This window comes from Coregonus lavaretus, assembly GCF_964263955.1.
Source record: "Coregonus lavaretus genome assembly, chromosome: 18".
NCBI classification, from domain to species: domain Eukaryota; kingdom Metazoa; phylum Chordata; class Actinopteri; order Salmoniformes; family Salmonidae; genus Coregonus; species Coregonus lavaretus.
In genome coordinates this window covers 19,484,766-19,497,166 of record NC_140005.1, presented here as the reverse complement: position 1 = coordinate 19,497,166, position 12,401 = coordinate 19,484,766, and the positions used below count along the sequence as shown (strand labels likewise).

At 49.2% G+C, this 12,401-nt stretch overlaps 1 protein-coding gene across 1 annotated transcript in view; it reads left to right on the top strand.

The window, feature by feature from the left end:
• Positions 1-12,401, top strand: part of LOC311145740 (fibronectin type III domain-containing protein 5b-like) — a gene marked incomplete at both ends in the record, with an annotated part of 62,018 nt that overhangs the window by 30,876 nt on the left and 18,741 nt on the right. Inside the window, 2 exons of the mRNA XM_084182027.1 lie at positions 6,202-6,317; positions 9,817-10,018. Coding sequence (XP_084038153.1) covers positions 6,202-6,317; positions 9,817-10,018 — 318 coding nt within the window. The remainder of the gene's footprint in view (positions 1-6,201; positions 6,318-9,816; positions 10,019-12,401) is intronic.

The window sequence follows — 12,401 nt, the reverse complement described above, 5'->3', positions numbered from 1 at the left end:
GAGAGAGAGAGAGAGAGAGAGAGAGAGAGAGACAGAGAGAGAGGACAGAGAGAGAGACAGACAGAGAGAAAGAGAGAGAGAGAGAGAGAGAAAGAGGAGAAAGAGAGAGAGAGAAAGACAGAGAGAGAGAAAGACAGAGAGAGAGAGAGAGAAAGAGAGAGAGAGAGGAAAGAGAGAGAGAGAAAGAGAGAGAGAGGAAAGAGAGAGAGACAGACAGAGAGACAGACAGACAGACAGAGAGAGAGAGACAGACCAGAGAGGAGAGAGAAGAGACAAAGAGAGAGAGAGAGACAAAGAGAGAGAGAGAGACAAAAGAGAGAGAGAGAGACAAAAGAGAGAGAGACGAGACAAAGAGAGAGAGAGAGAGACAAAGAAGACGAGAGAGAGAAGAGAGAGAGAGAGAGAGAGAGAGAGAGAGAGAGAGAGAGAGAGAGAGAGGAGAGAGAGAGAGAGAGAGAGAGAGAAGAGTCCCCTAAGTAAGCTTGTCCTGGGGCTCTGTTCACAAACACAAACAGACCCCACACAGCCCCAGGACAACAACAACAACAACACAATTAGACCCAACCAAATCATGAGAAAACAAAAAGAGAATTACTTGACACATTGGAAAGAACAAACAAAAAAACAGAGCAAACTAGAATGCTATTTGGCCCTAAACAGAGAGTACACAGTGGCAGAATACCTGACCACTGTGACTGACCCAAACTTAAGGAAAGCTTTGACTATGTACAGACTCAGTGAGCATAGCCTTGCTATTGAGAAAGGCCGCCGTAGGCAGACCTGGCTCTCAAGAGAAGACAGGCTATGTGCACACTGCCCACAAAATGAGCTGGAAACTGAGCTGCACTTCCTAACCTCCTGCCAAATGTATGACCATATTAGAGACACATATTTCCCTCAGATTACAGCGATCCACAAAGAATTAGAAAACAAACCCAATTTTGATAAACTCCCTTATCTACTGGGTGAAAAACCACAGTGTGCCATCACAGCTGCAAGATTTGTGACCTGTTACCACAAGAAAAGGGCAACCAGTGAAGAACAAACACCATTGTAAATACAACCCATATTTATGTTTATTTATTTTCCCATTTGTACTTTAACTATTTGTACATTGTTACAACACTGTATATATACATAATATGACATTTGAAATGTCTTTATTCTTTTGAAACTTCTGAGTGTAATGTTTACTGTTCATATTTATTGTTTATTTCACTTTTGTTTACTATCTACTTCACTTGCTTTGGCAATGTTAACACACGTTTCTCATGCCAATAAAGCCTTTAAATTGAAATTGAATTGAATTGAGAGATAGAGAGAGAGAGAGAGAGAGAGACAGAGACAGAGAGAGAGAGAAAGGGATAAAAAGAGAGAGTGAAAGAGAGCAGAGAGATAGAGAGAGAGAAGAGAAAGATAGAGACAGAGAGCACGACTACATGCACACAATAATAGATGCACACAGTAATACGATTATTGTGGATAGTCAGATTAATATAATAGTTAATTGAAAACTTTTACATGCTTTGCAAGAAGAACAATTTCCCTAATAATCCTGTTTACATGGATATATCTCAAATCTGATGGGACTTAAATAAACTCGACAATCAAAATAAACGTTTTACCCCAGAGACCATGTTATTTTTGTGTTCGGACAGTTTGTATGTGATTTTTTTTTCTAAGATGCATACTTTCGGGTTTTTTCGAACTCACTTCACTCGCCCATAAGAGGGAGGCTTGCGCTACCGGTGATGGCACAAATACACCCCTGGAACGCTGATTAAGCTGTTTACATGTCCTAATAATTCTAAAGATTTGTCACGATCGTCAAAAGGAGCGGACCAATGCGCAGCGTTGCGAGTGAACATGATGACTTTTATTAAATAAAGCACAACACGAGAAAACAACAAATGACGATACGTGAAGTCCTCTGTGACACCGACAGAACATAGAACACTGGAACAGGAACAAAGAAACAAAAACCCACCACACAAAGGAGAAAACATACAGAATATATATGGCTCCCAATCAGAGATAACGAGCCGACAGCTGACACTCGTTACCTCCGATTGGGAGTCATCGACCAATCACCACATGACACAAACAAAAATGAAACTCACCCATCCCCAACACCACCAAATGAAATACACCCAAACACATGAAAATGAACAACCCTGGCTCAATATAAACGTCCATAGAGCCAGAGTGTCACAGTACCCCCCCCTAAAGGTGCGAACTCCGGGCGCACCAACATCAGGACTAGGGGAGGGTCTGGGTGGGCGTCTGTCCATGGTGGCGGCTCTGGCCCCGGTCGTGATCCCCACCCCACCACAGTCACAACCTGCTTCGGTAGCCTCCTCCTAATGACCACCCTCCACCTAACCCCACCTGGACTAAGGGGCAACCCCGGACTAAGGGGCAGCATCGGCCTAAGGGGCAGCACCGGGATAAGGGGCAGCACCGGGATAAGGGGCAGCACCGGGATAAGGGGCAGCACCGGACTAAGGGGCAGCACCGGACTACGGGGCAGTACCGGACTAAAGGGCAGTACAGGACTAAGGGGCAGCACCGGGCTAAGGGGCAGTACCGGACTCAGGGGCAGCACCGGACTAAGGGGCAGCACCGGGCTAAAGGGCAGCACCGGACTAAGGGGCAGCACCGGGCTAAGGGGCAGTACCTGACTAGATGGCGGATCCTGGCTGGCTGGCTCTGGCGGATCCTGGCGGGACGGCTCTGGCGGATCCTGGCGAGACGGCTCTGGCGGATCCTGGCGGGACGGCTCTGGCGGATCCAGGCTGGACGGCTCTGGCGGATCCTGGCTGGACGGCTCTGGCGGATCCTGGCGGGACGGCTCTGGCGGATCCTGGCTGGACGGCTCTGGCGGATCCTGGCTGGACGGCTCTGGCGGATCCTGGCTGGACGGCTCTGGCGGAACCTGGCTGGACGGCTCTGGCGGATCCTGGCTGGACGGCTCTGGCGGATCCTGGCTGGACGGCTCTGGCGGATCCTGGCTGGACGGCTCTGGCGGATCCTGGCTGGACGGCTCTGGCGGATCCTGGCTAGACGGTTCTGGCGGATCCTGGCTGGACAGCTCTGGCGGATCCTGGCTGGACGGCTCTGGCGGATCCTGGCTGGACGGCTCTGGCGGATCCTGGCTGGCTGACGGATCTGGCGGATCCTGGCGGGCTGACGGATCTGGCTGCTCATGGCTGGCTGACGGATCTGGCTGCTCATGGCTGGCTGACGGATCTGGCTGCTCATGGCTGGCTGACGGATCTGGCTGCTCATGGCTGGCTGACGGGTCTGGCTGCTCATGGCTGGCTGACGGGTCTGGCTGCTCATGGCTGGCTGACGGATCTGGCTGCTCATGGCTGGCTGACGGATCTGGCTGCTCATGGCTGGCTGACGGGTCTGGCTGCTCATGGCTGGCTGACGGATCTGGCTGCTCATGGCTGGCTGACGGATCTGGCTGCTCATGGCTGGCTGACGGATCTGGCTGCTCATGGCTGGCTGACGGGTCTGGCTGCTCATGGCTGGCTGACGGGTCTGGCTGCTCATGGCTGGTTGACGGATCTGGCTGCTCATGGCTGGCTGACGGCTCTGGCTGCTCATGGCTGGCTGACGGATCTGGCTGCTCATGGCTGGCTGACGGATCTGGCTGCTCATGGCTGGCTGACGGATCTGGCTGCTCATGGCTGGCTGACGGGTCTGGCTGCTCATGGCTGGCTGACGGATCTGGCTGCTCATGGCTGGCTGACGGATCTGGCTGCTCATGGCTGGCTGACGGATCTGGCTGCTCATGGCTGGCTGACGGGTCTGGCTGCTCATGGCTGGCTGACGGGTCTGGCTGCTCATGGCTGGTTGACAGATCTGGCTGCTCATGGCTGGCTGATGGTGCTGGCTGGGAGGCTGGCGGTGGAGGCGGACCCCAGCCTCGGATTGCAGTCATCACCTCCAGCAGGGCGGCTCCCATCTGCAGGAGCTGCTCTTTCTGGTTCCGAACCTGAGCTTCCAGTCTGATATGGGCTGCGTCGGCTCCTGCTGATTCCATAGCAGGTGTATGATTCTGTCTGGCGGAAGGCTCTAGCGGCTCCTGTCTGGCGGAATGCACTAGCGGCTCCGATCTGGCGGACGGCTCTGAAGGCTCATGGCAGACGGGCGGCTTTGCAGGCTCAGTACAGACGGGCGGCTTATGCAGCGCTTGACAGACGGGCAGTTCAGACGCCATAGGGCCGACAGGCAGTTCAGGCGCCGTTGGGCAGACGGCCAGTTCAGGCGCCGTTGGGCAGACGGCAGACTCTGGCCGACTGGTGACGCACCCCGTAGGATTCGTGCGTGGAGCAGGAACAGGCCGGGCTGGGCTGGCGACGCGCACCTTATCCCTGGTGCGAGTGGCCGGAACAGGCCGGGCCAGGCTGGCGACGCACATCGTGGACCTGGTGCGTGGAGTAGGAACAGACCGGTCCGTACCGGCAACACCCACCACTGGCCTTAACTGGGGATCAAGAACGGACCGGACCAGACTGGGAACACACTTCAGTCTCTCATGCCGTGCCACAACAACTTCCCTCCCTCTACTCGCCAATGGCTCCCGTAATCCGATAGCCTTCTCTCCAGCTCTACCTGTGGCAGCCTCCTGCTGCCCAGGCGCCCAAGCCATGTGCCCCCCCCAAAAAAATTTTTGGGGAGTAACCACGGGCTTCCAGCCTCGACTCCGCGCTTCCTCTTCATACCACCTCCTCTCGGCTGCAGCTGCCTCCAGCTCTTCACGAGGGCGGTGATATTCCTCCTCATACCACCTCCTCTCGGCTGCAGCTGCCTCCAGCTCTTCACGAGGGCGGTGATATTCCTCCGGTTGTGCCCAAGGACCCTTTCCAGCCCGAATCTCCTCCCATGTCCAAAGGTCCTTAGGAGGCTTCCATAAATCCTGCGTAGGTAGGTCCTGTTGCCGCTTGTTACGCCGCTTGGTCCTCTTGTGGTGGGTTATTCTGTCACGATCGTCAAAAGGAGCGGACCAATGCGCAGCGTTGCGAGTGAACATGATGACTTTTATTAAATAAAGCACAACACGAGAAAACAACAAATGACGATACGTGAAGTCCTCTGTGACACCGATAGAACACTGGAACAGGAACAAAGAAACAAAAACCCACCACACAAAGGAGAAAACATACAGAATATATATGGCTCCCAATCAGAGATAACGAGCCGACAGCTGACACTCGTTACCTCCGATTGGGAGTCATCGACCAATCACCACATGACACAAACAAAATGAAACTCACCCATCCCCAACACCACCAAATGAAATACACCCAAACACATGAAAATGAACAACCCTGGCTCAATATAAACGTCCATAGAGCCAGAGTGTCACAAGATTGCTCAGAAAACCAGGTGTTTTAATCGGCATATGCTTATTTCGATTTTGGCCTTACGCTGATTAAGATAAGCAGGGTAAAGTGTTTACATGACTATTTCCATACTCTGCCTACTGCCATAATCATAGCCGCAAAAGTAGTGCACTGGGCCTTTACTAGTTCTGCATTAGCGGACCAATATAGCCTTCTGTAGGGCAGGCAATTTTTTTTGCATCACCCCCAAACATCTTCCCGCGGCTATGGCCATAATCAATTTAAAATTACATTATAAGTCTGCATGTAAACGTACTCAGAGAGAGAGAGAGTGAGAGAGAGCAAGAGAGAGAGAGATTGATGCTAAATGTGAACCTATTCAAAACTCTACCCTTAATTGTAAGGCTATTCAAAATTCAACCCCACTCTAGATTTGATTGCAGTTGTATTTCTTATGAATCATATAATTATGCTGAATGGATGTGAATAATGAATCAGGCCACAGCTCTTCCACGGTAAGTAGTAGTGAACAGTGAAACCACCTCAGGAAGGCTGCAGTGATCACAGGCCTCCCTGTCTGCAATAAGCACCAGGCTCCACAGCCTGATGGCCAATCTGTAGCCATACTGTCTAGACTAGCCAAGCTCTCCTATGGATTAGCTTATAAACCGCTCTGCGATTTTCTGAATTGTTTGAAGTACTCTATTGAGGCGGTGTAAATAATAAATGTACCCATGACTGTACCCACTCTACCCAGTACCCACTAGACAGTAAGAAAGTCAACTTAATTGACTTCATATGTATCTCCTCTCTCCCTCTCTTTCTCTCTTTCTCTGTTTGTTTGCAGACAGCTTGGCGGCTCCTGTCAATGTGACCATCAAGGCTCTGAAGGCCAACTCTGCTGTGGTGACATGGGACATCCCCGAGGGGGACCCCGTCATCGGATTCGCAATCACACAACAGGTGAGAGAGACAGAGCGCAACGCGGAGGAGGATACACTGACACACACCACACACACAAACACACACACACACACACTCGCCAACAGGAGATTAATTAGTACCTGTCACCAATCGTTACCCACCATTTCTCCGTGGTGTACCCGGCCAGCCGCTTGTTTTGCAGAACCGTTGTGTCACGGGACGTTGTGTTGCCGGGACGATCATGCCAGAGCGCCTGTCTCCTCGACGACGGCAGTGGACGATGACAGCTATGTAAAGAGGGAAAATCAATATTATTTATCCTGGCACACAAAGTCCCTGCACAGCACACATCATTGCTTTGAATATCTCTGAACACACACTCTGTAGTTCAGCGTAGAAATGCAGATGGACAGGTGTGTGGTCAATATGACAGTCAGTGTAGATAACTTGGCCAGTGCTTTCCTCTCCATCTTAAATAAGCATGCCCCATTCAAAAAATTCAGAACTAAGAACAGATATAGCCCCTGGTTCACCCCAGACTTGACTGCCCTTGACCAGCACAAAAACATCCTGTGGCGTACTGCATTAGCTTCGAACAGCCCCAGCGATATGCAACTTTTCAGGGAAGTCAGGAACCAATATACACAATCAGTTAGGAAAGCAAAGGCTAGCTTTTTCAAACAGAAATTTGCATCCTGTAGCACTAACTCCAAAAAGTTTTGGGACACTGTAAAGTGCCTTTACAGCTACCCACTGCACTGAGGCTAGGAAACACCGATAAATCTACGATAATCAAGAATTTCAATAAGCATTTTGCTCCAGCTGGCCATGCTTTCCACCTGGCTACCCCTACCCCGGCCACCAGCTCTGCACCCTCCGCTGCAACTTGCCCATGCCCCCCCCCCCCCCCCCCCCCCCCTTCACCCAAATTCAGATAGCTGATGTCCTGAAAGAGCTGCTAAATCTGGACCCCTACAAATCAGCTGGGCTAGACAATCTGGACCTTTTCTTTCTAAATTAGCCGCCAAAATTGTCGCAACCCCTATTACTAGTCTGTTCAACCTCTCTTTCGTATCGTCTGAGATCCCCAGAGATTGGAAAGCTGCCGCGGTCAGGTATATCTCACTGGTCATCCCCAAAGCCAACACCTCCTTTGGCCGCCATTCCTTCCAGTTCTCTGCTGCAAATGACTGGAACAAACTGCAAAAATCTCTGAAGCTGGAGACACTTATCTCCCTCACTAACTTTAAGCATCAGTTGTCAGAGCAGCTTACCGATCACTGCACCTGTACACAGCCCATCTGTAATTAGCCCACCCAACTGCCTCATCCCCATATTGTTATTTACATTGTTATTTATTTTGCCCATTTGCACCCCGGTATCTCTATTTGCACATCATCTTCTGCATATCTATCACTCCAGTGTTAATACTAAATTGTAATTATTTTGCACTATGGCCTATTTATTGCCTTACCTCCATAACTTACTACATTTGCACACACTGTATATAGATTTTTTATTGTGTTATTGACTGTACGTTTTGTTTATTCCATATGTAACTCTATGTTGTTGTTGTTTTTATCGCACTGCTTTGCTTTATCTTGGCCAGGTCGCAGTTGTAAATGAGAAATTGTTCTCAACTGGCTTACCTGGTTAAATAAAGTTGAAATATATATATATATTTTTTTAAAGACAGCAAAGTGTAGGTTAGGATTAGAGCAGCGGTGTCAAACAACCCGCGCCGAATCCAACCCGCGAGGGAATGAACTCAATATACTTCAAACCAAATTGAAACTGTTTAGAAATTCTAATAGACCTACATTCATAAAGTTTATTGAGTTTGTCCAGCTAGCTAATAATTACCGAAATGAAAGCTAGACAGTAAGGGAGCATTGAAAATTCCATAAACGATGGATAGAGGACTATAGCTTGAACATTTTGATGGCGAGGAAATGTAACCAATTTTGACTGTGGCCCTCCGGACCTCGTGGAAGACCAAATGCGGCCCCAGGGGCAAAATTAGATTGACACCCCTGGGTTAGAGGATAAAGACTAGGAGACACTTAATGATGTTTTGACCTTTATATTTGACAACCATAATGTGACAGAAGTGAAATAGTACAAAAGAAAGTTGTTGATCCAAGCATGGAGCAGTAGGCCTGAGTAAAGATGTTCCCGTGGGTTATTTTAATCAAACCTGACAAATCCATATTGGACACACACTTTACTGAGAAGTAGTGGTATATGTTGCAGGCAAAGATCAGGGCATAACCTTTGAAATGGAGTCAATGGTTCGGCTTCATTCTAGCCCATCAAGCAGATTATTTCCTGGTCCCAGAGGCCCAGCTGAGAGCCCTGGTCCTGCCCATCTCCTGACTGCTGCTCCCTCTCTCCACTCCTCCACATACAGCTCCTCTCCACACAGTCTATTTCTGTCTACTATTACTGTACAGTACCTGCTTACTACCACCACTACTACTACTACTACTACTACTACTACTACTACTACTTTACTGTTGATGTTGAGACTGGTGTTTTGGGGGTACTATTTAATGAAGCTGCCAGTTGAGGACCTGTGAGGCGCCTGTTTCTCAAACTAGACACTCTAATGTATTTGTCCTCTTGCTCAGTTGCGCACCGGGGCCTCCCACTCCTCTTTCTATTCTGGTTAGAGACAGTTTGTGCTGTTCTGTGAAGGGAGCAGTACACAGCGTTGTATGAGATCTTCAGTTTCTTGGCAATTTCTCGCATGGAATAGCCTTAATTTCTCAGAACAAGAATAGACTGATGAGTTTCAGAAGAAAGATATTTGTTTCTGGCCATTTTGAGGCTGTAATCGAAGCCACAATTGCTGATGCTCCAGATACTCAACTAGTCTCTAGAAGGCCAGTTTTATTGCTTCTTTAATCAGCACAACAGTTTTCAGCTGTGCTAACATAATTGCAAAAGGGTTTTCTAATGATCAATTAGCCTTTTAAAATGATAAACTTGGATTAGCAAACACAACTTACCATTGGAACACAGGACTGATGGTTGCTGATAATGGGCCTCTGTACGCCTATGTAGATATTCCATAAAAATCAGCCTTTTCCAGCTACAATAGCTCCTTAACAATGTCTACACTGTATTTCTGATCAATTTGATGTTATTGTAATGGACAAAAAAATTGATTTTCTTTCAAAAACAAGGACATTTCTAAGTGACCCCAAACCTTTGAACGATAGTGTATATATAATTTTTAATTATTATTATTATTATTATTATTTATATTTATTTTTCATGTCCTTGTCTATAACTGTTCTGTACTTTGTCATGTATTTGTATGTTTTATGTGGACCCCAGAAAGAGTAGCTGCTGCATATGCAGTAGCTAATGGGGATCCTAATAAACTAAACTAAACTCACTGGGAGTGAGAGGGTGATATCTGTGAGAAGTTCACTAGGGCGCCATTTTGTGTTTGAGACTTCTATTCAACATCAGTGGATATGTTTGTGTTACATTGCTCACTAAACGCCCCTCTGTGATGATGTGCCAACAGAAAAAGGATGTGCGCATGCTGCGCTTCATCCAAGAAGTGAACACTACCACCCGCTCCTGTGCATTATGGGACTTGGCGGAGGAGACCGACTATATTGTGCACGTGCAGTCCATCAGCATGAGTGGGCCCATGAGTCCGCACAGCGAACCCCTGCGCTTCCGCACGCCCAAGGAGGCCGAGACACTGGCCTCCAAGAGTAAAGGTAAAAATCTCAACAAACTCAACAAGCAAATACATACAGTACCTAAAGTAAAAACTAAGTCTAAAGTACTTCTCTGGATTCCTGAACTTTATTGTAATACACGTACGGTGCCAAAAAAGGAAGAGAAAACTCTGTGCACAACAGTGCCTTCACATACCATGCCTAGAGTACAGCTTGCAGTTGGACTATTTACAACTCTTGACTGATTCCGTAAAGGCCAATTAAAATCAACGGGGACACAAAGCGAGAAATTAAGTTTCACAACAGAATGCTCTTAAACATCAAGCACTCTTACCACAATTCATGAATACAACACCTTCAGGGTGCTTTTCATGATGTATTGATGTGTCTCTACCCCAACTGCCCCCAGGTCCTGCCCTGTGCTCTATCTACAGGAAGGGCAATGCTGAGGGGATGTGTTTGTCAAAGTGGTGATGAGATATTCAGGGCAGCAAGATGCAAATGGATGTGCTTTTGGCTGGCACCCCTTACCTTACCCCCCTCGCCGCCTTGCTCCTTCACTCACTCTTCACCCCACTCACCGCCTCGCTCCATCACTCACGCTTCACCCCACTCACCGCCTCGCTCCATCACTCACGCTTCACCCCACTCACCGCCTCGCTCCTTCACTCACTCCTCACCCCCCTCACCGCCTCGCTCCTTCACTCACTCCTCACCTCCTCGTCGCCTCGCTCCTTCACTCACTCCTCACCTCCTCGTCGCCTCGCTCCTTCACTCACTCCTCACCTCCTCGTCGCCTCGCTCCTTCACTCACTCCTCACCTCCTCGTCGCCTCGCTCCTTCACTCACTCCTCACCTCCTCGTCGCCTCGCTCCTTCACTCACTCCTCACCTCCTCGTCGCCTCGCTCCTTCACTCACTCCTCACTCACACTCACAGGAAACAGAGAGGCAGGGACAGCAGGGGGCTTGTGATTCTGGGAACACTTCTCAGTCACAGGCGCATAGGCTGTTTGCACACATGGCCGCACGCACACACACACACACACACACACACACACACACAAACACTTCTCCCAGGTAACGTAATAGGGACATTCTCATGATTCTCAGCTAGGAGAAACTAGCATAAAATGCTGCGAACAGCTCTGTCACATTGACCTCCAGTCCCTATGGGCCCAGACCTTCCCAGAGCTACATCCACATAGGTGGATGAGTTGAGACGAGACCCTGTGCAGTGAAAGTGGTGGTAGTGTGTGAGCGACAGCTGGGCTGAGATGAGATGAATGTGGCTGAGGCTGATTTGTGCGTGTCTCGGAGAAGTGTTTGTTTCCCTGTGTAAAGCCAGGCAGCCACTGTGATTAATGGCTACAGTGTCGAGGCATGACTCAGAGCCAGTCGCGTAATGATAGGGCCTCCACATCCCTCTCTCTCCCTCCACATTCCTCTCTCTCCCCCCACATCTCTCTCTTTCCATCCCTCTCTCCCTCCACATTCCTCTCTCTCCCTCCACATCTCTCTCTTTCCATCCCTCTCTCCCTCTACATCCCTCTCTTTCCATCCCTCTCTCCCTCCACCTCTCTCTTTCCATCCCTCTCTCCCTCTACATCCCTCTCTTTCCATCCCTCTCTCCCTCTACATCCCTCTCTTTCCATCCCTCTCTCCCTCTACATCCCTCTCTTTCCATCCCTCTCTCTCTCTACATCCCTCTCTCCCTCTCTTTCCATCCCTCTCTCCAAAAGTATGTGGACACCCCTTCAAATTAGTGGATTCAGCTATTTCAGTCACACCCGTTGCTGACAGGTGTATAAAATCGAGCACACATCCATTGCAATCTCCATAGACAAACATTGGCAGTAGAATGACCTTTCTGAAGAGCTCAGTGACTTTCAACGTGGCACCGTCATAGGATGCCACCTTTCCAACAAGTCAGTTCGTCAAGTTTCTGCCCTGCTTGATCTGCCCCGGTCAACTGTATGTGCTGTTACTGTGAAGTGGAAACGTCTAGGAGCAACAACGGCTCAGCTGCGAAGTGGTAGGCCACACAAGCTCACAGAATGGGACCGCCGAGTACTGAAGGGCGTAACGTGTTAAAATCGTCTGTCCTCATTACCGAGTTCCAAACTGCCTCTGGAAGCAACGTCAGCACAATAACTGTTTGTCGGGAGCTTCATGAAATGGGTTTATATGGCCGAGTAGCCGCACACAAGCCTAAGATCACAATGTGCAACGCCAAGCATTGGCTGGAGTAGTGTAAAGCTCTCACCCATTGGACTCTGGAGCAGTGGAAACGCGTTCTCTGGAGTGATGAATCACGCTTCACCATCTGGCAGTCCGACGGACGAATCTAGGTTTGGCGGATGCCAGGAGAACGCTACATGCCCCAATGCATAGTGCCAACTGTAAAGTTTGGTGGAGGAGGAA